Genomic DNA, 25,606 nt, shown 5'->3' with positions numbered 1-25,606 from the left:
AGTTGCCAGTTTCTATCCATGCAGATACGCTTCCAGCCAGTGCTCCCCAGAATCCTTCAGGGAACTGCAGGAGCAGAAGGGAAAAAAAATCACTTAGGAGGAGACAGAGTTCAACTTTGTGGAAGGCCAACTGTAGTTGTAGAAATAAAAGGGAAAGAAATGGATTTTAAATTGCATGAACACCTCATAGCAAAGTCTGACTGCTGGCAATGAGCTGAAAGGATTTAAAGATGAGAAAAACAAGCTTTGAAACTCTAAAACTTTAGAGAAGTCTAAATAAACTCTAGATTTCATCTCGCCATGGACATTGATTTGAAATGGCTGCCTGGGTGTCTCTTACCTGCCACCACAGAGCAAAATCATCTGGTTAATTGATACTTACTGCAAAATGTCTACAAAGGCTGTCAGCAAAGGCTTGGTTTTGTACTCAATGCCATGCTTGTCACAGAGGCTCTTCACCAGGGGAGCCACTTTCCAGTAGTTGTGCCGAGGCATGGTGGGGAACAGGCTGCACAATGGGATGAGGGAGAGTTATTGCAAGGCTTGGCTTTCTCCCTCTTCAAAACATCCCCCTGCCCCAGATGATTCCCATTTTTTCCCCCAGCATGGTACTCACTGATGCTCGATTTGGAAGTTCAGGTGCCCGGTGAACCAGTCATTAAACACAGACTGGTTCACGTTGCAGGTTGCGTGGAGCTGGGAGGGGAAAAACCCAAAACCCTCAGATGATTTAGATTTTATTTTCCTGCAAGTCCAACAATTGAACCCCAGCAATCACTGCCCACCCTTATCTAGTCTAAAAATCAAGGCAAAGTCAGGGATTACAGCCATCATTGCCCTGAGGAATTCAACACAGTCTAGACTAGCCAGGCTGAGTTTTTCATCCTTGATAAAACAGGAAACTGCTGCAAACCCACTATGTGGGATGATAGTGCTGGAGGCAGGATAGATGTGAGCAAAGCTCTCTTTACATGTTCTATTTTATCAGGCAATTTTGTCAGATTTATCTGTAGTAAACTTGCAGCCTGTAGGGTAAAAATCAAGGTATCCCACTTTGCTTCCCTTTACTTGGCCTAAAAAGGAAATTGGCTGTTATACCACCAGTACTTTTCTATAATAGAGAGGGGAAAGGGTTGTGAAAAATATGTCAAGTCCTTTCAGTGAATAAACAGTATTTTTTACATCTAGATTTCTTGTTTTCCAACTAAAATTTTAAATGGCTTGAATATCAGAGAAAGGTTTATTTAATGAATAGAGGTTTATTTAACCTCATTAAAAGTAAATCTAAGAGAATAACAACACTGTCTTTGTTCTATAATTTAGACCAGCAGACCCACTATTCCAGAAAAAAGAGTTTCTCACCTGAGTAGACACCCAGTCTTTGTTCTTGTCATAATCAATGTTCATTGGGATGTGGTTCATCTGGGACACCCAAATAAACCAGCTACTCTCAAGGTACCTGGGCAGATAAATCCAGAAACTCTTGTCATATCTCTAATCCCATCCAAATTTAACACTAAAACACTTGGCTATGTCTCCTCTTAAGTGAAAAAGCACTTTTGGAGTTTAAGAACCACTCAAGTTTTAGATGCAGATGTCCCTGAGCAGCCACCCCCCCCACCCCAAAGTTAAACTGTTTCTTCTGGACTGTTTATTTCTGCGAAAATAATTGCTTTAGTTTTCATTTCTTTCTTTTGAAGCTCAATATTGATGACAAATATTAATTATTGTGCTCCAGAGCCCCATGTGTTCTGAGTTACCTGGACAGCCAGTAGTATATCATGAAGGTTTTAAATCCCATTAAAGGAACATACATGAGGCAGACTCGGATGTTGAAAGTCACAACCAATATCAGGTCCTGAAAAAAAAAACAACAAAAACCCCCCCAAACAAATCAGGATGAAAATCAGCCTTTGTTGATCAAATGCCTCCATTCCATCCTCTCTCTTTTTCTTGAACTGTAGCTTAAAAAATGTTCTGATATGCAAATTTCTGATTTGTCAGGAGTATGCTCCATTCTGCATAACGTGGGTGTGTCCCTGAAATATTCCTACTTAACCATCAATAACTGCAGACAACAGCCCTGCCATCACACTCTGGGTCTGGGAATTTCCTGGTAATTTTTATTTATCTGCTAAAAGGCTAAAAAGCCTCTTCTAAACTATTTTCTCTTGCTGCAGCAAGCCTAGAATCAGCCTTCTCTATCCTTCTTCTCTCTTACCCCCAGCCACCTGACCAATAGGAGGTGAAGGTGGATGCAGTGACATTTTTGGAGTTTTCCAGACAGGGAAGCAGTGCTTACCAACCACTTTTTCCTCTTGATTGCAAAGTAGATTGTTGACAGCTGGAAGAAGGGTATGAGGGCGAGTGGGGCCAGCACTGAAGGACAGAACAGAAAAAGAGAGATGTTTGTATTTTCACTGCATCATAAAAATAATTCTTCTTTCCAGTAGAAGAAAATTTGCTTTCACTCATATTAACCTCCATGCACCCACATAATCTCTTCCTCTTTTCTTCTCATCACTTCTCCATTTCTTCCTTATCTCTGTATCTGTTTGATACCCCCCCAACTACATCTTATAACCCAAACACACACTTAAGGGGTAATTCCTCCTCATGGGACCTTCTTTAACGTGAAGGAATCTTCCTAGAGCTCTCACTTCAATCGGAATATCTTTAAAAACCCGTATTTTGTAGGGAAGGGGATGCACTAGTGGTTTTAGGGGATACTCACAGATGAAATACTTGTGCTGGTAATTGTAAGGCATGAACTTCTTCTTCTGCTTTCCAAGCTGAAAAATGAAAAGATATAGAAATATTCACAAAAAGCACAATTAAGTTTATTTCTTCACCTTGTAATTTTTCACCAATTGCACAAAAAGTTTCTTAACATCACCCCAAACTTTTGTGAATATAATTCTTCAAAAGACAAAATAATAAGGAGATAAAGCAAACTATTTCCAGAGCTCCAGTCTGCACTGGATCAACACTAGAGCAACAAATAAACTGGATAAACAAAAGCCCTGCAATCCACTTTGCCTATCCATAGTGTGCCTAACACTGATCCTGCTGAAAAGCAGGAAGACATGAGAACTGATTTCCTACATTTTCACTCCACCAAACCCACTGGAGCACAGCCAGCCTGCTCTGGATGTTTATGCTCCTACATGAGAGCTCTCCCAAAATCCCTGACAAAATCCAATGGTTTTCTATCAATAAGCATTTTGTATCTCCCATTGCAGGAATATGTCCGGGACAGCAGAGCTGGAATTTTCCATGTGCCTTGGAGAGTTTCATCAGCAGGTAAAAGAGAGAGAGCATTATTTTAAGAGGCTGGTGTATCTCGCAACGAGGCTGTTTCATCACTAAATGATGAGTAAAACGAATTACAAGGAAAAGGCAAACGAGCCCTTGCCTATCCTGATGCTGTCAGAAACCATCATGGAAGCAGGGAGGATCTATTCATAGCTTCTCTTTTTATGAAAGCCATGAAGTTCAGGATTAGGAAATCCTCTGCTGTGTTTGGTTCGGTGCGCGGCAGCTCCGCCAGCCCTGAAGGATTTGGGTGCCCAACAGCTCTGGCAGCCAGGAGGATCCAGAGGGAACATCTGACTCACTGCCACTCTCTAATGCAAGGGGCTGACTCACCCCTGGAGCTGCCTTAAGGTGCTTGCCCTTACTTAAGCACTGATTTTGAGCCTTTGTTTCTCAGGAGCAAGTGCCTCAGCATTGCAATAACACAAGATTCTCAGATCTTGGAAAACTTCAGGAATTATCATAAAATCCTACAATAGTCAGGGTTGGAAGGGACCTTAAAAACCACTTTGTTTCAAGGCACAATCTGGGTTGTTATTATTCTATATTAGACACATATCAATACATATCACACTCTGGCTTTCTGTGACTAAATCTGCTTTTGCAGACCTCCATGGAGAGGGTCTTTCCCAGGCTGAAGAGCAGAGGGTGCATGTTGAGGTCGGGGTCCTTGCGGAAGCAGTTGGGCTTGGCGTGGTGCTGGTTGTGCAGGTGGTTCCACCAGCTGGCAGGCAGCCCCTGCGTGGGGAAAAGGGCAACACCAGGGATTCAAACTGGAGCAATATCAAGGATCCCATCTCTATTTACTGCAATTCCCTCACAGGAGACCTTGCCTGGATTTAGGGACACTCCCATCCATTGCTTAGTCCCGATCAGCCCCAGAGAACATTCCCACCACTACCTTCAGCATGTTTATCACCACGATCTGCAGGAGACGATTCCACCTGGGCTTCCTGAAGACAGAGCAGTGCCCCAGATCGTGCTGGAACCAGCCCATCTGGATCTGGGAGACAAAAAGATCACTGAGGAAAGAGAACTGCTTCACTGCAATAATTTCCTTTGTGAGTCTCTATCTTCATAGTGTGAGTTTCATCCTCCTTCTGATGTGTCAGGAGACACTCATAGGGCTGGGAACTTCCATCCAGGCCACTGTCCACTACAGCTGCTCAATTCCAGATATTAGTTTCATCAGGAATATTACAGGGAAAGCAGTGAAGCATCACTGCAATTAACTTCACTGTCACAGCATGGAATTGTGTTGCTACCATCACGAATAATTAATTTCCAAGTAACCAGCCACAGCAAGTCTGTGGCTTCACTGCATTCCATATTTCCATGGAAATACAAGACTGCTCTTTGAGGGATATCTGCCTTAGCAGATATTAGGCAATTAAAACAGATTAATTAAATAAATTAGCTCATTTGCACCTGCTCCAGGGGGACCCGAGCAAACTTAAGCATTCAGGGCTAATAAGAAAATCTCGTGTTCCTCCCTCCACCACACCCTTCAATTTCTCCCATCTAAGTGCCACAAATCCCTACACCCACACTGAAATTGATCCTTTGCTTATATGGCTGAATTTATTAATCCAGCAGAAAACTATTCAGGGCTAGAGGGGACTCAAGAAACCAAAAAATACTAGAGCCATCTGACAGAAGAAACAGAGAGCCAAAAGTGCAGGTGAGAATGAAATATTCCTTCTTTTTGTTGGGGTAAGTGATTAAATCAGCTCATCCCATCTTGTGAAAGAGCCAGTTCCACAAGAACCCCACCATCCCGAGGGAGCAGCCTGTCAGCAAAATGAGATCTGCTGGAGGCAACAAAAATTGTGACGTAGAACGTGCCTGTCATCTTCAGCCAGATAATGGGATCTAAGGAGAGGCAATGCCTGGGATGGGAGCATTCCATTAATCCTCTCCACCTGGAGGAGCCGAGGGCGTCTGCAGCATTGAGCACCCGTCAGCAGTTTACCTGGGCAGTGGTGAAGAACACCATGCCAGCCAGGAAAGGCACCAGGGATACGCCAAAGTACCAGAGCACGAGCCAGGATGCAGCATCCAGCACCAGGAGGTGAAGGAAAATCAGGAAGAAGAAGAAGTAATTGGGCCTCAGAAGTCCCATCTTCTCAATGGTGCAGCGCAGCTCACGAAAATCCTCCAAGAGGGATTTCTGTGGGTAAAGTGAATATTAATGCACTATTTACTTTGAAAATAGAGCAGAGCCAGGAACCCCAAAACAGCCACAGAAGTTTGAGATGTCTGTCAGTAGGGGCTCTGTGCCAAAACAAGCATGAAGTCAACAGACTTTGCTTTGATTCTGAGACACCCCAGCGAGGAGAGGAGAGCAGGATTTGGGGCTCTGGACCTCATTCCTTGCTCCCAGGGGTGGATTTAGTGATGCTGGGACAGTCATATTTCCATGCCTGCCTGTCACCACCCACAGCATCACGCGTGCTCCCTCAGAGGCCATTCCTGCTACCTCTCCTGTTTTCCTTCTCCTTCCATGCTGAACCCTGAGCCATTCCCACCGCTGGAATCTAGGGCACTCACCTTCTTATTGGACTCAAAGCTGGGTTGATCAGGTGCCAGCTCCCCAATCAGCAGAGATTTCAGGTACTTTTTCACCAGGCTCTTGTCATTGTGGAATGCCACGAAGGCATCCTGAGGGACACAAAGGGAGGGAGTGAGAGAGGGCACGTGACCAAACACCAGAGCTGAGCCTCTCATTCCCCAGGTCTGGATTATAACACAAAATCTTGCTCCCCTTGTCCATTTTGTCTCTCCTGTCACTCTTTCCTATTGACTGGAGCTTGGCCCAAGGAAGCTGGAGGAGTTTCAAGCACCCAGATTTCATAAAACCCCCTGGGTGAGGCTGGTAATAAACATGAAAGGGTTTGATGAAAAACCCTCTGCAGAGGGAAACCTGTTCCTTCATCTGCTTGTTTCAGCACAGTCTGTCCCTAGAAGGCTCCAGCCAGCAGCCCTGCCCTATGGACGGGAACCAGGAGCAGGGAATGAGGTGTGTCTCTGCCATGCTTGGGATGAGGCTTTGAAATCATGTCTGTGCAACACTAGGCCATACAAAATAGATGCTGAAGTCTCATATTCAGCAGCACAATCTGGTTGTCTCTTTACAGTTCCCTCCCAATTTCCAGAACAGGTTGATGTTTTGGGGATGTGGGAACACTAATGACACAAAAGTTCCTGTCCAAGAACCATTTCAAATCATAGTTTCAAATCAAATATAAACAGGAAAAAGGATGAGATTCCAGATAAATCAAAACTCTTCTTTAGCTCGTGTCCTCAGTGGATTTTCCAGAAGAAAGGTAAAGAGGCTGGCCATCCCTTTTTTCTTCCAGAAAGAGCAGACAGAACAAAATCCTCATTTTGAACAGTCTGGTTTTGCTGATTTTGGCTCTGAAAATCAGCAGGGATGAGCACAACCCAAATATTCTGCACAGGTCTGGTCAGGATCAAATCCCTGGAAGAGGACAGAGGACTTCCTTGGAGCCTCTTGGCTGGAGACAGTCTGAGTACTGTAGTCTAGAAAAAGTCAGAACAGGGTGACTTTTTGGACACTTGGGCTTTTCTACAGACATCTAGTGACCCTTTGTCACAGTGACAAATGAACAACTCTGTCCAGACCAAGAGGACTGGGGAAATCTTTCCATCATAATTTTGTGCCCCTCATCCTCCAGGTCCTTATACATTTTTATATCCCTTCATCTTGCCAGGAATTCTGATATAATCCATAAGTATCGATACTGCAGTTTGGAAACAGGAACCAGAATCCTTTCAAGCAGAAACTCCTATCCATGAGATCAGTATCACAGATTCTTATCACTGAAAGCCTTTAAGTCCTGCCTGTTTTTTCTCCTCCCTGGTCTTAGGCCCTGATTAGCATCTTACTAACTTTAAGATTAAGTCTAGAGATTAACTTTAAGAACTATCACCTACAACACACATAACTCACAACATTTGACATCAGTTAAATGCTCTGCAATGGTCTTGCCTTGTATTTTCAAAATAACCTCCCCAGAGGAAGAAAATTCTCACTGTGTATAGACTATTATGAGCTCTAGAGCAGTCAAGAGTTGTTGGGAAAAAAAAAATCCTGGATCCTGGTTTTAGGTAAAGTCCTGCACCAGTAAGTTTTTGAGACACCTTCCAGTCCTGCTTTTCTATGTGGATTTCCTAGACAAAGAAAACAGCACTTTAAAAGCAAAAAGGATTAGCAAGGTCAAGACAGAAAGTGTTGTTAGGATGCAAAACAAATCCACATTGAACCCACAATTTTGGCTACTTGTTGTGGTCCTGTCTTCAAAGGGGTGTAGTACAGCTAGAGGTTTGAAAATATCTTTAAGATCAAGTAAAATCAGATTGTAATTATTGCTACAATAAAAGCAAGTAAGATCAAAGGTCATTTTTTAAACCCATTCACTGCAGTTAAAGCCCCTGGGTGTCTACAAATACAATGATGTAAAGTGCAGGTCCTTTCAGGAGCTGGGGAAACATAGCTTGGGGACAAACCATTCCATGCATTCTGCATTCCTTGACTCCTGTAAAAGTCCAGTGGCAGAAAGTGCAGGAGATAGCACCAGGATCTCAGGGCTGGTCTGTGCTCTGAAGGTCAGTGAACTTGGGAGAAACCAAACAAGACTCAAACCTCTCCTTTTGCTGCCTCTGAGATCACCAGGTATTTTTCTGCCCCAGTTCCAAGCAGGGTGCAAGGGATGAAATGGGAAAAGTCACTGATCTGGTCCATTTTGGGCTGGGAATTAGAAGTGCTATCCCATTCCACACGCTGAAACATGAGGAATTAAGACAGGCTAAGCAACTTTCTTCAAGTCAGAAAGTCTTGTCGTGACAAGAATTAAATCTCCCACATCACAAGTTTATACCCATGTTTCCAATGCCCAGATTTCTGCCTATTCAGAAATTCAGCATCTCCTTTCAGCATAGTCTGGGAGATCTGCTTAGAATTTATTATTCCTGCCAAAAAGCACCAAATGATTTTAGATAAATCCTCTAGATCAAAGATTTTTGTAGGAATCCCTGGAAGATCTGCATTCAACTATATTTGTAGGACTTTTCCTCATGTCCTGCAGCCCAAGGTCATCATGCTGCTTTCTCAGTGCTGTCTCTGACCAAGCACAGCGATGACCACCACCAGACAGGATTCCCCACCACATCCTCCTTCCCTGCCACTGGAAGCGCCTTCCTCCACTGCTTTCCCAGCTCTTACCGTGGCATCCTGCCCGGCATAGTGGCTGATAACCCGGCTGCCCCCGGGATGCCTCTTGGAAAACTGGCTGACATCATAAACCTTCCTGTCAACCACCAGCCACTGCTCCCGGCCCTGCCCGCGGCCGTTGCGGATCCCGATCTCTTCCCAGGTGAAAAGCTGTGGAAAGGCTGGAACAGGTCCCGTCTCCTTCTCGCTGGGGCCAGTCTGTGGAGCCATCCGTGCTGGGATTCTCCAGCGCCAGCTCCCTGTCCAGGCTGAGGGTGGCCCATGCTGGCCTGCCCGTTATACAGCCCCACTCCAAGCCACTCCCTGCGCTTCCAAGGGCTGGTTGGCTCTCCTCACCCAAACACACCCATCCCAAGTTCCCTCCTCTTCCAGACGCTTGGACACGCCCGTGAGGAAAAGCCCTGCTCCTTCTTGTCCTTTCTGAGCTGCCTTTGCAAGGTCTGACTGCTCCACTGAACACAAACATCAATAAAGACAGAAATTTGGGAAGACCACCTGTTACCTCTAAATGGCCTCATCACCACCCAAAACCCTTCATGTTGCTCTTGGTCTTTGAAATTTTCTTGACTCTGGCATGCCAAATTAATGTGCCTTTCTTAACTAAAAAATTTATTAAAATACCACCAGATCAGAGAAAAGAAAGAATGCATTAAGAAAGCATTCTTTGTTTCCAGTTAATTTGGCTTCTATATTGATAATACTTTGCATACAGTTGGTTTCAGAGTTTCTTGTATGCTCCTGAGGCCATGCAACCACCTAATTGTTCAAGTCATTCATTCATTCATAAGTTGATAACATTAAAATATTTTGTAGTAATAGTAGTAGTAATAATAATGATAAAAATAACAATAATTATAAATAATAAACAATTAAACAATAAAATAACAACAATAATAATAACAATAATAATAGCAATAACTGTTAACACCAACTTTGGCTATAAATTCAGAAGCCTATGCTTAAAGGCAATGTTGACATAACTAACTTTACTGAAACACTACTCCTGCAGAAACCAAGCCGAAGCATCTCTGATACTGTGAAGGTCTGCTGGGCAATAAAGAGGTAAAGAATTCTCAGCTGTAATAAAATGCAGTGACAAGGCAATGCCAAGTTTCCTATGAACTCACATCAGTTTTGCAGAAAAAATTAAGTAATAGAAATTAAATATTGTCCTACTTGAGATCTAGCAGTGTCTTAATCCTGGTTGGGTTTTTTAAATCCAAAATTCCAAGCCTTGGGTGCTTTTAAGGAAGGTACAAGCAGCAGGCAGACATGGTACATTCTGAGGTGGTACAGATGGGGTATTTCCATCATACCCCTCGTAATGCAATACTGTGTTAAATCCTGACTTTTCACCCTTGCCCCAAATGTTCTATTTATGTTTCTGAATTTCTTAGGTCTATAACCCCAGATATGGCCTGCAGTGATGCCCAGTCCCTGCCTGAAGCCAGGCAGCTGAAGTTCTCAGCTATCTCTCATAACAATGAGCTTCCCAGACAATTCACACTCTGGGATTCCAAGAAAACTGCTTGTTGTGTGAGCTCCCAGTTCTGAGAAGGACTGAAGACACTCAGGTGAAGTTGCAGACTCCAAACAGGACAGAGAGATAAAGGTAGATAAAAATGCCAAACTACTTTCTTGACCAAGGCACCTTAGCGGAGTCAGGCGTTTTCCCTGTCTCCAAGCACAGAGTGGGCAGTTTTCTGGCTGACATAGAACTCCATATTATGCAAGTCTAATTCTTCAAATCATGTAGCATCTTGCAAATTAATCAGTCAAGCCCCAAACTGCCATTTAAACTGTCTGACATGTGGCAATTGGTGAACCACCCAAAGTAAAAGAGAAATGTAACTGCTGCTATTCATTGGACAGTGATAAAAGAATGGGAGGAATAATTTCTATCCTGCTGTCACATTGTATTTTGTAACTCTTTATCTTGCTCTAAATAAAGGCTGAGAGTGTCCACGCTAATGATGTGTTCATGATCTATGTACATGTGAAGAGTCTTACCTAAATCAATGTTCAGTACTTGAGGTGGTGGCAATAAAATATGCAACAGTTTGCGCAATTTTGTGCAGATGTGGGGTTTTGTGCACATGTGAAAATATCAAGTTACTCCATAGCTGGCTGAAAGTACAAAAAATCCTTCCCATGGCCCTATATTCAGACTTGAACATGTCTGAAAAGGAGGAGATAAAAATGTGGGGTTTGGTTTCGGTCCTCGAGGAGATGCAGGATAAAGAGCCAGGAATGTGTTGGAGTGAACAAATAAGGGATGTCTCTGTCTATACCCACAGTCAGCAGCTGTGACTTTCACTGTTAACACTGTGGGTGCCAGCATCCACCAAACTGCTGGAATTAAGTTTGGGAACTCTAAGATGATTGTCCTCTGTATTGACAGTGTGTATAAATATTTATTGTCTGAATTTATTCAGCATCAGATCCCATCCAGAGGGGCCTGTAACACCCACTGATATTCTGTTAAATTAAAATCCCTTCCCAATGTGAAAGCAGAAGCTGCCTCTGTCTATATGATCCGGGTTACCAAACTGACTCCAGAAGCTCAGACAGTGAAAGGCATGGTCCTGCTCACCCAGAACAAGGATTGAGAAACCTGTTGAAGTGAATTTACACCACACTCGGTGTTCTGCAACCGCTGCCCACACAGCTGCCAAGAAGCGTGTCCTGCGCTCCCGGGAGCTGGTACACGTGCACGGGGCTGCTCCCGTGACTCAGAGCCTCCTTGCTCAGGCTCCTGACACTTTCCCAGATTTCCAGAAGGACACTACGTGACTGCTCAGCTGGCAGTTGCTGCCTCAGCCCTTTTATTGTCTGGCACGTAAATGTTTGCAGCTTACACTTAATCCACTGGAGATAAATAAATAAATAAATAAATCCAAAAATAAATCTGGTACTGAAATACCCCAGAACATTTGGAAGTGGTTGATGGTCTTAGAGGTTCTTCCAGCAAGAATTAATGATTCTTGTTTCTAAGAAAATCTTCTTTTCCAGAGAGGATCTTTAGGTTCTGAGTAATACTGTCTTACTTTTATAGAGGGTTTTCATAGAACCTTGCAATTGGGAACACCTCCCAGGTGGGGCTCCCAGGCAAAACTGGGTGCAGAATGTCTACTTTATGAAGTGTAGAGCCTCACCAGAGTTGTTAGATAGAAGATAAACAGTTTTGGGCTGAACAGGTCTCCCAAATTAGGTGTCAACAGTGGGGAAAGCTGGAAAAGTGTGACCTCGGATGAGCATCTACAAGTACACCTGCACTTCCTTCTGGAAGCAGAGCTGAGCCTCTCTGCCCTGTCCTGGCTGCTCTGGAGCCATGGAACAGCATCTTTGATCAAAGCAGAGATGATCTGAGATGTCTCTGCATCAGAAGGCAGGTAATTCATATAACATAATTTATATAATATAATTTATACAACATTTATACCTAAAATAATACCATCTAATTTATATAACATAACTATGCTTTGAAGAGTTTGTCCTCAAGGGACTCTGGAATGGAGCTCACAGGATTGTGGAGGGTTCAGGAATGCTCTGCCCTACAGTGGCTCCAAGGAAATTACCTGCATCCATCCACAGTCAGCACACACATTCCTGTGCACAGTCTGTTTTTCTGCCTGGATTTCATGGATTCTTCTTCAAGGCTCCCTCTTCTGTGACTGTGATGTGCCTCATCCCAAACACAGCCAGGAAATAGAAACAATTAAAATTATTTTATCTCCAGAACAAAACTTAATGGGGAATCCATAATTCAAGAAAAAGCTGCATTCAGAAAGATCTTTGCAATCTTTTCAAGTGATAAAAAACTTGCACAGTTGGCAAAATTTTGTTTTGGAAAGGAAAGAGACTCTAGTAATTTACTGCTTTTGGATAAAAACATTATAAGGCACCATGTCAGTCAGGAGGAGAAAAGGACCAGGTTTTCCCTTTTTTAGTATATTCGGTGTTGATGAAATACCACCCTGCACCTCAGACAGAGCTACTTACCAGGAATACCATGTCCCATGAAATGGAAAGAGAAACCTAAAGCAAAGCCAAAGGGTTTTTTTATAGACAGAGTCAAGTTTTTAATGGACACCCTGCCTTGAGGGATTTAATTTGCTCAGATATTTAAAATTTTTATTAATTTTGTTTCATTCCTTAGTCCAGATATCAATAGTAAATTAACACAGAGGTTTTTTTTCTCTGTGAAAACCATCTTCACACCCTTTGCAAAAGAAGAAAAAAAACACCTGGGAAAGCCACACCTTCCCTCCCAGGTTTTGGTTGCATTTTATGAGTAAACAATAAAACCCTGAGATGCTAATTAGAATGAGGGCTAAAATTAGGCTCTGTAATAAGTCCTGTGAACCTTCTCATCTAAATCTCCCCACAGAACATTAAATTGCATTAAAACACATATTATATAATTTTTTTGCAACTCCTATGAAATAAACCCTTTGCACCCTTCAGCTTCATGAAAGAATCAGAAGAATGAATAATCAGAATCCCAGGGGCTCTTTTGTGCATTTAAGATCTAAATTAAGCTGATCTAAAGTAATAAATTCTGTAACTCTCCTCTCCCAAGTGCTTTATATTGTTACAAAGAATAAGACATAACATGATCCAAGTCAAAATTGTTAAATGCCCGTAACAAACCCATTTTGTTTTCTCACTGTTGTGTATTTGTGGTTGGCTTTTTTTCAGACCAGGCAGCATTTTTGTTGCATTTCCTGTGCCCAGTGCAGAGCATCCACTGCTTACAAACTTCTGAATGCTCTGGCTGCCTGAAACTGGGCATCCACAGAAGAGAAACTCCACAAAAGGTGCCCATGCTCGAAAGTTTAATACTTGGTTTGTGCAACCTTAATTAGGAACAAGGTGGCCTAAGCCAGGATTAAAACACCCACGGTGGCTCCATGGCCTACACTCAGAGCACCTTCCTCTCTCTGACCTTCCTGTGGGCCTTGGGCCACCTTCCAGCCTCTGCAATAAACGTGGCACAGCCAATATTTGGCCATAATTCCTTCCCTGGCCTTCACCATCTGCCTCTGTCCTTCCTCAGCCACATATTTTGGGGTGTATTCTTAGGGCAATGTAAATATTTTGCCTCACAGATGTCCCTCATCCTTACACTTCAACATCCTACCCTGCCTGCAAGGGCACCACTCATAGTTTCCATGTTTTGTTTCTTCTTTTGAAAAATTTAATTTTCCTTTGACACTTTAGCAATTACTAAATGGCTGAAGTTACTACAAGTAGCAACTCCTATTTGTAGTTCCATGACCTTTTCACTGTTCTTTCTATTCCAAATCAGCCTCACAGGTTGTCCCTCATCCCTCAAAAATGGTCTCCTGAGTTTGTTTCTCCGCTCTTTGCTAGGGATCTAAGCCCCATAATTTTATTTTGGCAATTTTGGAATATTTGCTGAAGACAGAAATAGCTGTGGCTTCCTAGTCTCACATGTTTTTGATCTTCCTCTATGGATGAGGGGAGAAGAGGGAACAAAACAAAGAAAATGTCAAAACCTGAGCTCATTGCAGATCTCCACTCACCTTTTATTTTACTTGGGCAACACCCAGCATTTCTTACCTCACCTTGTTTCTTTTTCCTAACCGACTGGGAGACGATCCTGGAAAGGAATTCAGGCTCACTTGTTAGAACATTGGCACCCCTTCTTGCCAGAAGAAGTTATCATTCTATCTTGGTCTGCAGCTAAATGATGGGTTAGTGCTCATCTGAAAAAGTCTATTATGCAGGAGCTGACCTAATTAGGATAATACTGCCCACAGGCCTGCCCTGATCTCTTCCTGAGTCAAAGCAAAATATTATACAAGGAATTATCACTCATAAAATTGAGTTATTTTTGAATTTTTATATTAGCCTTAGAGGACAATCTAGCACTGCTCCTGCTAATTGGACTAATTAACCTTGGTACTTAGAATTTGCACTTACACTGTATCTTGAACTGGTATTGATGCACACTTCAGATCGTGCTGCTGAATATTTCTTTCTTACTGACAGATTGAAGTATTCTCTGCTCTAAAACTTCTCATTTTATGATCAGGTCACTGCCTCTTCTTTTATTGGGGTCAGGGAATGCTGAGTTTTATTCTCTCACCAAAAAAAATCACCAGACTGACAAGAGCCTAAATAATGAGCTGCAAAAATCCAAAAGCCAGGCTAGTTCTTGGGAGCAAAGCCAAGGGAGATTACTATGGATCAATCAGACCTTTGGAAATTTTGCCTAAGGGGCACCATCATAACCAGCATTTCATATAAGCTGTCACGGGTGTATCATTACCTGTTGATGTTTCAAAACTATTCTTGGTGGAAATTCCTCCCCATTTTCTGAACATTTAATACCAGTCCCTGCAGGAGATGCAAATCCCAGCAAAATCTCTTCCAGTGTAATCCTCTTCCTTTCCCACCCATGAGCAGTGTTGCATTACTGCACTTGCCCTCTACACCTGACCTGTTAGGAAATCTCTTTATATTCCTTGTAAAAGAACCTTGGGAAGCAGCAAATCCTCTTGTTTATGAGACAGACAGCTGCATTCATCATCCATCCTGTGGGATCTACAATCAGCTTGATTTCCCCTACTTTTATAAAGGTGGGGAAAATTCCATAAAGAAAACCATTTCCCTCTTCAGGAATTTGGGATAATGGATGCAAACACATCCACAAGTTGGGCAAGGACTGCAAATCCACACCATTAACAAGTCCAAATGGGTGGGTGTTGGGAACGGGAAAACTACAGCAACTTTCAGTTGCCCCATCACCCTTAACTGTATGAACATCACCCTGACATTTTTGCAATTCCAGTTGCTCCATTGCTAAAGATGTTCCTCCCTGATGTGGAAAAAGCCATTTATTCCAGGTTGGAGCCACTTCTTTGTTCAATGATATTCTACTTAACTGGACAATCTTCAAAGCTTTATGAACCTCTGACATCTTCAGGAACAATATCCTCTTCTCCCTGCCATGAGCAGGGACACCTCCCACTATCTCAGGTTCCTCCAGGCACAGTCCAACCCAGCCTTGGACACTTCCAGGGATCCAGGGACAGCCACAGCTTCCCTTGGCAACCTGTACTGGGGCCTCACCACCCGTACAGGGAAGAATTCCTTCCCACTACCCCACCTAAACTTCTCTTCTTTCAGTTTGAAGCCATTCCCCCTTGTTCTGTCACTCTATGCCCTTGCCAAGTCTCTTTCATGATCTGATCCTTCCCTTCTGATCCTTTGAGATGTCCTCCTCCCCTTCTGGTGTCTGAGTGCCACCCTGTGGCTATTCCAAAATGTTCAGGTTCCGTTTTCAAGGCCAAAAGGTTTCCACTAGATGGCAAAGTTGGGGCTGGTGTTCTTCCAAGGTCGTGTAATTCAGTGTATTTCCTCAGCCTGGAAAACTCTCTGGAGAACTCTTCTCAAGCCTGGATAACTTCCAGGAAACTCAGTACATTCATACCTGGTTATGTTGAGTCAGGTCCCCTTTCACTCTTCAGGATTGTGAATCTGCTCATCTGTGTTATTTTTCCTGGTTATCCAGGCATTTGGTTTATTGTATGGTGAATGTTCCCTCTTTATTGTAGCAGGGAAAACACAGGAGAAGCACATTCTGGAGAAAGAGGTTTATGACAGTTCTCTCTCTGTAGTTGTGGACAGCCATTTGTTCCACCTTTTACAGAGTGAAGACTCTTGCACAGATGTATTTTACTCTGATGACAGCACAAATTGGTAAGATAAGGAATTTTATTAATAGACTTTCCTCCATCCACAGTTGTAATACGAGGGAAAGAAATGGAGCAGGAAAAAACCAAGGTAAAACAATAACTAAGGCCCACTTTCTCTACGGTCTTAATCACCAAGTATTTGATTGCATGATGTATTGTTATTATATAACAATATATTATTATAACAATAACAATATTATATATATTATACAGGTATGACAGTATTATTATTCCCATTACAATTCTATCCTGTGCTTAACAACACTCTTGGCCTGAGAAGATCTATTTCTTCCATTCTGTCAACACCTCATCCTCCTTTTGGATGTTGATTGGGAAAAAAATTCCTCAATATCAACCCATCCCTCCTGGATTATAATCCACCAGTCCCTGGGGGACCAGGGTGATGGAGCATCCTCCTCAGTGATGTGGCAGGTGCTACATCCTGGCTTGGCATCTGTAACGTTGGGGAAGTAAACTAAAAGGCCCCAGGAAAGGCAGTAAGATATTCAGTAAATCCCACAGGATTGGGATGTGTTTGGAAGGCACATCATCCAAGAGAGGGAGACCAGCAATGTTTTGGCTGAGGTGTGCCTGCGGATATGCAGCTGAATGGAAAGTTAAACACTTTTAAACAGCAATCTGACCCCCACCACCTTTCTAACTTAGATTTGTCTGCTGCTCAGGCAGGAATGCCTCACTCTCCATGGGCCAGGAGACAGGAATTCTCTCCTTTTAACAAATCACCCAGAGGTCCAAAAAAGCCCAAAGCTTCAGGCACAAATCAAGAGTGATTATGATCACCCTTCACACAGAATCATTGTAGAATGGTTTGGGTTGGAAGGGACCTTAAACCTCAGCTCATTCCACCCCTTGACACGGTTTATTGTACTCCACTAAATCAGGCTGCTCCAAGCCTTGTCCAGCCTGGTCTGGAATGCTTTCACTTCCTCTGTCACTCCTGTAGGGATCCTGGGTGTGGATAGGACAGGTTTCTCTCTCTTCTCACTCAGTAATGGCTTCACAACACTCCAAAGTCTGGCACGGAGGAAACCCCTTGCAGATCCCCCTGGAATGTCACCAGTGGCCAAATAATCTAGAGGCTTCCAGAGATGTGGAGGGCAGCATTCCCACAGAACACGGCCCATGGAACAACTTCCACTTTCCTGTTTCCCTACCTCAATGAGGGCTCTAACTAGATCCTGTTCCTAGAGAGCTGCTGCCTGCACCTCCCCACCCACATATGTACAAATTGGTCTGGGAGCTCCCTATTACAAACAGGGATTTGAAAATACTGAACCTACACAATTCCTTAGAGCTTCCACATTTCCCTAATTCCCACATTCCTTGATTTCACACTCTCCCAACTTTCTTACTACACTCACAGTGAGAGCCACCCCAAAAAGCCTATGTTAGATAAGAAGCTTCCTTCCTATATACTCAATAAATGAAGGATCAGCAGATGGAAAGAAATCTGTTCCCAGTCCCAAAGCTGCACCCAGCTTGGTGGGACACAACCTCCATCATCCAGCTTCTCCCCAGCACTCAGCACCAGAGAAGAGGAATGAAAGAAGCACAAGAAAAAATTAACAGCACATATTACAAAAAAACAACAAAAAAAGAAAACCAACCAAATAAAAGGAAAAATCATATTAATTACATTCATCCATGGAATTAAGCAGCACCACCTCCCCAAATCTGGCTTAGCCAGCTCTCCTCAGTGCAGGATCTTCAGGGTGACCACCACAGGAGGCAGCAAGGCTGGGGAATTCCTCTGCAGGGATCCACTGCTGCTTACTTATGTAGATAAGCATCGAGCCAGAGCTCTCCTGAATCTTTCAAAGAGCTGCCAAGACAGAAACAAGGGAATGAACACACGTTCCAACCAGAGTCTCATGGGGAGAAGTCTACAGGCAAAGCAAAGGAGATCATGAGTGATTTGGATCAGAAGGGACCTGTAGAGCTGCCCCTCCCTGTCTGTTCCCTCCCCTTTTTCCTCCACAGCACTGACAGCCCCTGCCTTGGGAGCACGGCGGGTCAATACTCACTGCACGATGTCTGCAAAGGCTGTGAGCAGAGGCTTGCACTGGTACTCAATGCCATGCTTGGCACACAGGGACTTCACCAGAGGTGCCACCTTCCAGTAGTTGTGCCGTGGCATTGTAGGGAAAAGGCTGTGGGAAAAGGAGGTGCTGATTCAATGGCATCCCTCACCACCACATGGAATCCTGGCCCCACTGCTGTGCCTAATTCTGGAAGTGCCCCCAGCTCCCCTTGTGCCAAAGCCATGGGTGCTCTGCAATGTCCCTCTCGTGTCCCTTCAGTGCCTGTGCTGGGAATTCTCCCCCCTATGCCATGCAGCTTAGATCTGAAGTGGTGCTGGTGCTCACTGGTGCTCCAGAAATTTTCATTTTGGAGCTCCTGTTCTGCCCCCACACAAAGAGCACAAAATGGAACCCCCATTATCTTTTGTTCCTATCTCAGCTGATAGAGGGACCTTGGAGGCTCTTCAGCCCTGGTGTATCTAGCACTCCTTGGAACTATTCCCAAGCCCTGCTTCCACTCACTGGTGCTCGATCTGGAAGTTCAGGTGGCCACTGAACCAGTCATTGAAGAAGGACTGATGAACATTGCAGGTTGCCTGGAGCTGAAAGAAAAAACAGAAGTCCTGTTTTAAGTATTATTTTAGCAATGCCCTGTCTCAAACACAGGTTTTTCATCCCCACAGGAATTCTGGCTGGACACAACAGCTTCAGGAGTTATTTCCAGCCAACACAAGCTGGCCAGGCTGAGATAGATGGATTTTACACACCCAGAACTGTCATATATCTCCATAAATAAGGTCTCACCTGGGTAGAGAACCAGTCCACATTCTTATCATAATCAATGTGCATGGGGATGTGATTCATTTGTGTGACCCAGACAAACCAGTTGCTTTCTATAAACCTGTCAAAAACAAAAAACCATCACAGATCACACACCCATGATGTGACAAGTCAGTACAAAACACTTGTGCACACACCAGCTGGTTGTTGCCTGACAAAATAAACATCAGAAACACAAACAGATCAGACCCACACACACCTTCCACCTCCTGCAGCCTGACAAGAAATCACCCCTGTCCCACTGAAAGGATCAGGACAGAGAAGAACAGGGAATGATGAGAAAAATAACCAGAAGGCTGGAGAGAAGCTGACACGAAGGATTGATACAAACTGGGCAGAGAAAATGTTGGAATTGTCAGTTGGATGATACCTGACTAGCAGGTGGAGCGCCAGGGTACCCTTCACACCCAGGAAGGGCAAGTAGGTGAGGTAGAATCGGATGTAGAAGGACAGCATCCAGGCCAGGTCCTGTAGTACAGGGGACAGGCAAAACTTCATTAGAAGGAAGAATTTCTGACTTCTGAATTTACCATCACTTCCTTTAAAATATCCCATAACATCTTCTACTGATCAGTTTTTCCTCCCCAGCCTCATCACAAAGTAACCTGACACCATTCCCTGTGCTCAGGAATTATCCTGGTTCGATGAGCCCAGCAGAGGGCCAACACCAGACAGGACATGCTCTAAAGCACCACATTTTCCTCTGGATCTAAAGAGGAACCAAGCAGTGAGAAACCCTAAACTCAGAACACCAGAGAACATTTTTTGTTTCCCAGAGGATCTTTCACAAAGAAAAGCTGTGGAAGATCCCCCTTTGGCAAACACCATTCCCAAATCTATACCCACATCCTTTGCTGCACACACACACACCTCCCAGTAAATCTGGCACTGGAATTCATCCCCAAACCCAGGAGAAGCCCCCCTGGCCCCGGTGGAGCTGACTCACCACCCACTGCTTGCGCTGCACGGCGAAGTAGAAGATGTACCACTGGAAATAAAGGGGCACCAGCGCTGGGGGACCAACTGCAGGGACAAACAGAGCCATGAATTATCCCAGCAGGATGGGATGGAATGGGAAAACAAGGGGCAGAGTGACTGCTGGCCATGGAACTGCACAGGGGGAGGTTACTCACTGATGAAGAAGTACTTGTGCTGGTGGTTGTAAGGCATGAATTTCTTCTTTTGCACACCAAGCTGTTAAATACACAAATTACTCAGGCCATGAAGACACCTGTGCACACACTTCTAAACTTCCAGGAGATGTTCTACCCAACCATCCCCTGGAACCTTGGCCTGGATAAGTTTTTACCCTGCAGAAGGGGCTGGGCAGTGCCTTGCACACACACAGCGACCTGCACAGGAAGCTCTGCCCCTACAGAGGGCACAAGCTGCCTAAAAATGCTGAAATAGAAACCCACACAAACAGTTTGCTGACAAAGCAGAGCTTCAGAACTAAAGAACCCCAGGCTATGGTACTGTTATGATACTGTTAATGAAGATGGCAGTGTGTGGAACTCCCATCTCCTTGCAATTACTCTGGAAAACAGAGAAGTGAGCATCTAAGCATGAAACTGTGTCCACAAGAATGAGGGTGAACAGATTATCTTCCCTCTGAGGCTGCTCATTTTTCAATGTTTGCTGTACAAACATAACAGCTCAAGCCACTGGCTTCCTTAAGGAATGCCATGATATCCCTGTACATGCTCAAATTAATTCCCAATAGCCCATCCCTTAATTTCAATAGAAATCAGAGCATTTAAAAGTGACACTATGAATTTACATAGCTTTTTTTTTAAAGGACAGCAAATGCTAAAGCCACTCATTTAACTGCAGAGTGTACCAGAAAAAGAGCTGGACTCCAGATGGGAACCACTGTGACACCCACTGCCAGGCTGAGACCACTGAAATAGCTTCTTTGATCAGGAATTGTAAAAGTTCCAGACAGCCCTGGCTTGTCATCTGTTGCTTCCCATCTGATTCCCAGATCACTACAATTAGTCACACTGATCTTGGCAAAAGAGAAAAACTTGTAGTTCTGATCTTCATAAAACTGAAATTCTCTCATCAAGGGAAATAGGAACTTGTAATTGTGGCAAATATTTCATTCTTATCTTCCAACACCACAAAAATAACTTTGAGTGAAGCTTGAAGAATACAAAGGTCTCAGAATTGCTGGAATATTACTGAGGAACATTAGGGACTAGCACCATACAAAATCATACTAATTAGTGTCCAAGCTCTCTCTGCAGTTTCCCAAATTTGAATCCCACTGCTGTCACTTCCCAGCTTCTCTCAGGTCTCACCTCCACAGAGAGGGTTTTCCCCAGAGCAAAAAACAAGGGGTGCATGTTGACATCGGGATCCTTCCGGAAGCAGTTGGGCTTGGCGTGGTGCTGGAAGTGGAGGTGATTCCACCAGCTGGCCGGGGCTCCCTGTGGGAATGGATGAGGAGAAAGTGCCCTACAGAAGGTGGATCTTCTGCCCTCAGGTCTCTCCTTACCCTGGGACTGGTTCTGGCGGCAGAGCAGGGCTCTGGCAGCCCCTGCCCACAGCCAGCGCTCACCTTGAGGTGGCCGATGACGAACTTGTGCACCCAGTGGTTCCACCTGGACTTGCTGAACACTGACAGGTGTCCAAAATCATGCTGCAGCCAGCCAGCCTGGGCCTGGAATGAAGAATGCAACAGTGCTGCTGGGGAAAAAGAGCTGCCAGGAGGGTCTGTGTCTGAAAAGGGCTTTCTTCTCCCTCTCCCACGCTCCTCACAGCGTATCCCTGGATAGCAATAGCACTTCCACTGCCAGGGCCCAATCCCAACTCTCCTTTTTCACTACACACCAGTGCACTCCAGGCTCTGCCTAATGACTTTTAGTCCTGGACAGTTGTTTCCATGAGGAAGGGAAAAAAAGTCATGGGAAAAAAACCAGTCACAGAGCTGAGAACCAGCATTTATTCCCTCACAAAACTGCTCTGAAATCGGCAACAAAGTCTCCTTTAAGGAGCAGCTTGCTGCTGCCTCCTCCAAGTACTTGTAATTCCAAGGGGATCACTGGCCACGGGAGGAATAGCTGGGGCTTTGAGAGCTGCTCTGCCCTCTCCTCTAACTCCCTGCAAGTTCCCATGGGAACACAGTGGCTTGGCCCCTGCACGCTGCCTCGGAGTTCTGGCACCGTGGAGCTCAGGAGCGGGGCACGGCTTTCATCGTGTGGGCAAGGCTGGAATAAGGAAGGCTTTGATGGAATATGGGGAGGAAAAAGTGAGGCAAAGCAGCATGTGCAGTTTTGCTTTTTGGTGGAATCCAGAGAGAAGCAGGATTTGAGGAAGTCCATGATGATAAGATCTGTCCCCTCCTTAATGCAACAAGCCCCCAAGTCCCAAATTTGGCTTTTTGGGGCTTATTTTGTGTAGTTGCTCACCTGGACAGTGCCCAGAAGCACAGCAGAGAAGAGGAAAGGCACCAAGGATGCTCCAAAATACCAGATGATGAGCCAGGCTGCAACATCCAGCATCAAGATGTGGCAGAGATAAAGGATGAAAAAGATGTGGTTGGGCTGGAGAAGCCCCATCCTCTCCACGGTGGCACGGAGCTCACGGAAATCCTCCACCAGCTTTTTCTGTGGGGAGACCCAAAAGCATCCACTGGTCAGAAAACACCTCAGGAACATCAATAGGAGCATAGTTTTCCCTCTCAGGGATGAAAAGGGGGAAAGCTGAGGGTCACCTGGAGACAAATCTTTGCTAAAACTACAAATAATAATTTGAAGCTTCAGCCAACAGTGATTCCAGGAGATCCTGTGATCTTATGTACAGGGAGTTCTGCCTGCCAGTCAGAAAAGTTAAACAGCAAAATTTCAAGCCCAAACCAAGTTTTTATGACACTCACGTTCTTGCTGGGCTCAAAGCTGGGCTGATCTGGTGCCAGTTCCCCAATCAGGAGAGGGTTCATGTACTTCCTGACCAGTGCCTTGTCAAGATGGAAAGCAATGAAAGGATCCTGAAACGCAGACAGAGGAACAGGAAGAAGAAAAACCATCATTCAGGTAGCAGCAAAACAAATCTATTCCATGATATGCTGGAGTATTCAAAAGATTCCTGTTGGGGAAACCAGTTACTTTTATTATTGAAATATGGTGTCAATTTCCATGGTAACCAGGTGAAAAAAACCACTAGTGGCTGTTATCACTACAGATTCCATCCCTATATTTAAATTACAAATCCTGTAGGCACACATGACACTTTGGCATCTAATTCCTGATCTCCCATTCACCTCCTTTTTGACATTTCCCTCCTGATGCCCAAATTAGCATATTTTTACAATTTCCCTCAACCTAAGGATGTGGGGTTTTTTTTATTTTCTGGGACAATATTTGCTTGCTGGGCATCACTTTGTAAAATTAATGCACCATGCATTGATTATCACTATAATTACTAGGCCATCATTGTGTGCTTTTAAAATAAAATGTGCTTTTAAAAGATCTCTGGTCAGGAAAGGGGTTAAAAATCAGGCTTGTATTGCCAGCTCTGGGTCAGCTGTAGCATCCTCCCTGCTCAGGGTCACTGAATAAAGGAGGGAAAAAGAGAGGGGAACCAACATTTGCATTTTCTCATTAGAAAAGAGGGAAAAAATGGGGAGGAGTATGTGGGCAGAGCAGGGGAGGATGGTACCACACATTTAGACCAATCCTTTACTTGCAGGCTGTAAAACCTGGAGTGCAATCCCAGCTGGGGTTAGGGGATGGCTGACTGTACCTTCTAGAAATCAGACTTCTTCCTTTACTTCCCATTTTTTCCTCGTTTTGTGGAGTCTCGTTCTTTTGATCCCCAGGGACAAAACCATGGGGAAATAAAACTTGGCAGGGGTTTCTGAGCGGTCAGCAGTTCAGCTGCAGCCGGCGGTGGCACTGATATCATCACCATCACCTAAAGAATGCAGCTGGCTGCAATCCCACCGTGCAGCCCTGCTCACTCCATGGGCTCACCCTTTTCTGCTCACAGAAACTCAGAATGTTCAGCTGAGAAAAGCCCCTCAAAACTCGTCTCATTCGTCCCATCCACGGACACCGTGCAGGTTGCTCCAAGCTCCACCCAGCCCGGCCTGGAGCGCTTCCAGGGATGGGGCTCCACCACTTGTCTGGGCAACCTGCGCCAGTGCTAGGGCATGGAAAGCGCACATGTGCACTCTGCCCTCGCAAATGTTGCAAATTCAGTTGTTATTTTTGGCTCTAAATGATATTCCTACCATGGGATCTTCACGTGGAGACCTCAAGTTCCAGCCTGGCCGAAACACAGTCCATCAACACCATCCTAGAGGTGGATTCCCACCCCATATCCACCCCTGGGTCCAAACACGCGCATTTGGAAAGATTCATGGAAAAGGAATAGGCAGACAAAGGAAGGAAACACCGCTGGCAAAGCCACCCTACTCCAGCAGCATTTACTCCATCCTGCAACAGCCGCTGGCACTCAGACACGAGTGATTCATTCCTTTTTCGTGACTGAAATACGACTTTCAGTGATATTCTGCTCTAGTGCCATCTCTCGGGTTCGGGAAGTTGAGGAGGGAGAAGGCAAACAACAACTCTGTCACCGCGTGTGCCACACGGGTGGCAGCACCCGATACTGCTCTGCGTGCAAAAATTACCGAGGGGATTGGGTTATTTTTTAATAACTGGCTGCTGTTTTTCAGTCATTCCTCCAGCAGCGCTTCCTCGTAACAACAATCCCAAACAATTCCCGGCGGAGCGTGCGCTGTGCGTCCCCTCGCACACCGCTCCCCGCGTACCGTGTGTGCCACAGCCGAGGGTCCGGCCGTGCGACACGGGCTCCGTGCCTGCTCCCAGCTCCCAGCCCCCGGGATCCCGCTCCCAGCCCCAGGGATCCTGCTCGGCGCTCATCCCTGCTCCAGCCCTCCCTGCCGGGCCCGCAGCCGGCCGCTCACCGTGGCGTCCTGCCCGGCGTAGTGGCTGATGACCCGGGAGCCGCCCGGGTGTCTCCGGCAGAAGTGGCTGATGTCGTACACCTTCCTGTCGATCACCAGCCAGCGCTCCTGCGGCGCCGGCCCCCGCCCGTTCCGCTGCCCGATCTCCTCCCAGGTGAAGCGCCGCATCTCCCTCCGCACGGGCTCCGAGCCCTCCATGGCCGGGATCGGCTCGCCCAGGCTCGGCTCGGCTCGGCCCGGCCCGGCTCCGCCTCCGCGGAGCCCCCACGCCCAGGCCGGTCCCCCCCGCCCACTGGGCTGCGCCCGCCGTGCGCCCGCCCCCGGGGCCGAGAGGGGCGGCCGGGATGCCGGGGCCCTCGGGGGTGGCGCAGGGACGGGAGGGAGCACGGGCTGTCGGGGCTGGGATGGCTCCCGGAGCCGAATCGGAGAGCAGCGAGTCCCCCAGCACTGCCCAGGCCATCAGTCACTGAACCACGGCAGCGTTCGGGTTGGA

General features: G+C 45.4%; 2 protein-coding genes across 2 annotated transcripts; both read right to left on the bottom strand.

The window, feature by feature from the left end:
* Positions 1 to 12: 12 nt before the first annotated feature.
* Positions 13 to 8,779, bottom strand: LOC135449019 (acyl-CoA (8-3)-desaturase-like). The gene is made up of 12 exons (XM_064715452.1): positions 8,561 to 8,779; positions 5,866 to 5,976; positions 5,288 to 5,485; positions 4,217 to 4,318; positions 3,925 to 4,053; positions 2,735 to 2,792; positions 2,303 to 2,379; positions 1,761 to 1,858; positions 1,363 to 1,459; positions 617 to 696; positions 383 to 508; positions 13 to 64 (listed from the first exon to the last, which is right to left on the bottom strand). Exons 1-12 carry the CDS (start codon positions 8,777 to 8,779, stop codon positions 13 to 15), a joined length of 1,347 nt encoding a protein of 448 aa, XP_064571522.1.
* An 8,556-nt stretch (positions 8,780 to 17,335) lies between these two features.
* Positions 17,336 to 25,377, bottom strand: LOC135449017 (acyl-CoA (8-3)-desaturase-like). Its single transcript, XM_064715448.1, has 12 exons — positions 25,114 to 25,377; positions 23,059 to 23,169; positions 22,592 to 22,789; positions 21,742 to 21,843; positions 21,482 to 21,610; positions 20,312 to 20,372; positions 20,125 to 20,201; positions 19,549 to 19,646; positions 19,143 to 19,239; positions 18,861 to 18,940; positions 18,342 to 18,467; positions 17,336 to 18,139 (listed from the first exon to the last, which is right to left on the bottom strand). The coding sequence occupies exons 1-12, from the start codon at positions 25,309 to 25,311 to the stop codon at positions 18,088 to 18,090; spliced, it is 1,329 nt and encodes a 442-aa protein (XP_064571518.1). The 5' UTR covers positions 25,312 to 25,377; the 3' UTR covers positions 17,336 to 18,087.
* Positions 25,378 to 25,606: the final 229 nt, after the last annotated feature.

The sequence above is a fragment of the Zonotrichia leucophrys genome, chromosome 5, assembly GCF_028769735.1.
Source record: "Zonotrichia leucophrys gambelii isolate GWCS_2022_RI chromosome 5, RI_Zleu_2.0, whole genome shotgun sequence".
In the NCBI taxonomy this organism is placed as follows: domain Eukaryota; kingdom Metazoa; phylum Chordata; class Aves; order Passeriformes; family Passerellidae; genus Zonotrichia; species Zonotrichia leucophrys.
Note: the sequence above shows the minus strand (reverse complement) of the source record. Positions and strands in the feature narration are given on the sequence as shown.

Excerpts from the sequence above, each read along its gene's own strand:
- LOC135449017 (XM_064715448.1), bottom strand. The coding sequence starts at position 25,311 with ATGGAGGGCTCGGAGCCCGTGCGGAGGGAGATGCGGCGCTTCACCTGG. Across the intron at positions 23,170-25,113 it reads ACGCCGGGCAGGACGCCACG|GATCCTTTCATTGCTTTCCA; the intron begins GTGAGCGGCCGG and ends TCTGCGTTTCAG. Across the intron at positions 22,790-23,058 it reads GCTTTGAGCCCAGCAAGAAC|AAAAAGCTGGTGGAGGATTT; the intron begins GTGAGTGTCATA and ends GTCTCCCCACAG.
- LOC135449019 (XM_064715452.1), bottom strand. The coding sequence starts at position 8,779 with ATGGCTCCACAGACTGGCCCCAGCGAGAAGGAGACGGGACCTGTTCCA. Across the intron at positions 4,054-4,216 it reads TGGTGATAAACATGCTGAAG|GGGCTGCCTGCCAGCTGGTG; the intron begins GTAGTGGTGGGA and ends TTCCCCACGCAG. Across the intron at positions 2,793-3,924 it reads GAAAGACCCTCTCCATGGAG|CTTGGAAAGCAGAAGAAGAA; the intron begins GTCTGCAAAAGC and ends TTCATTTTTCAG.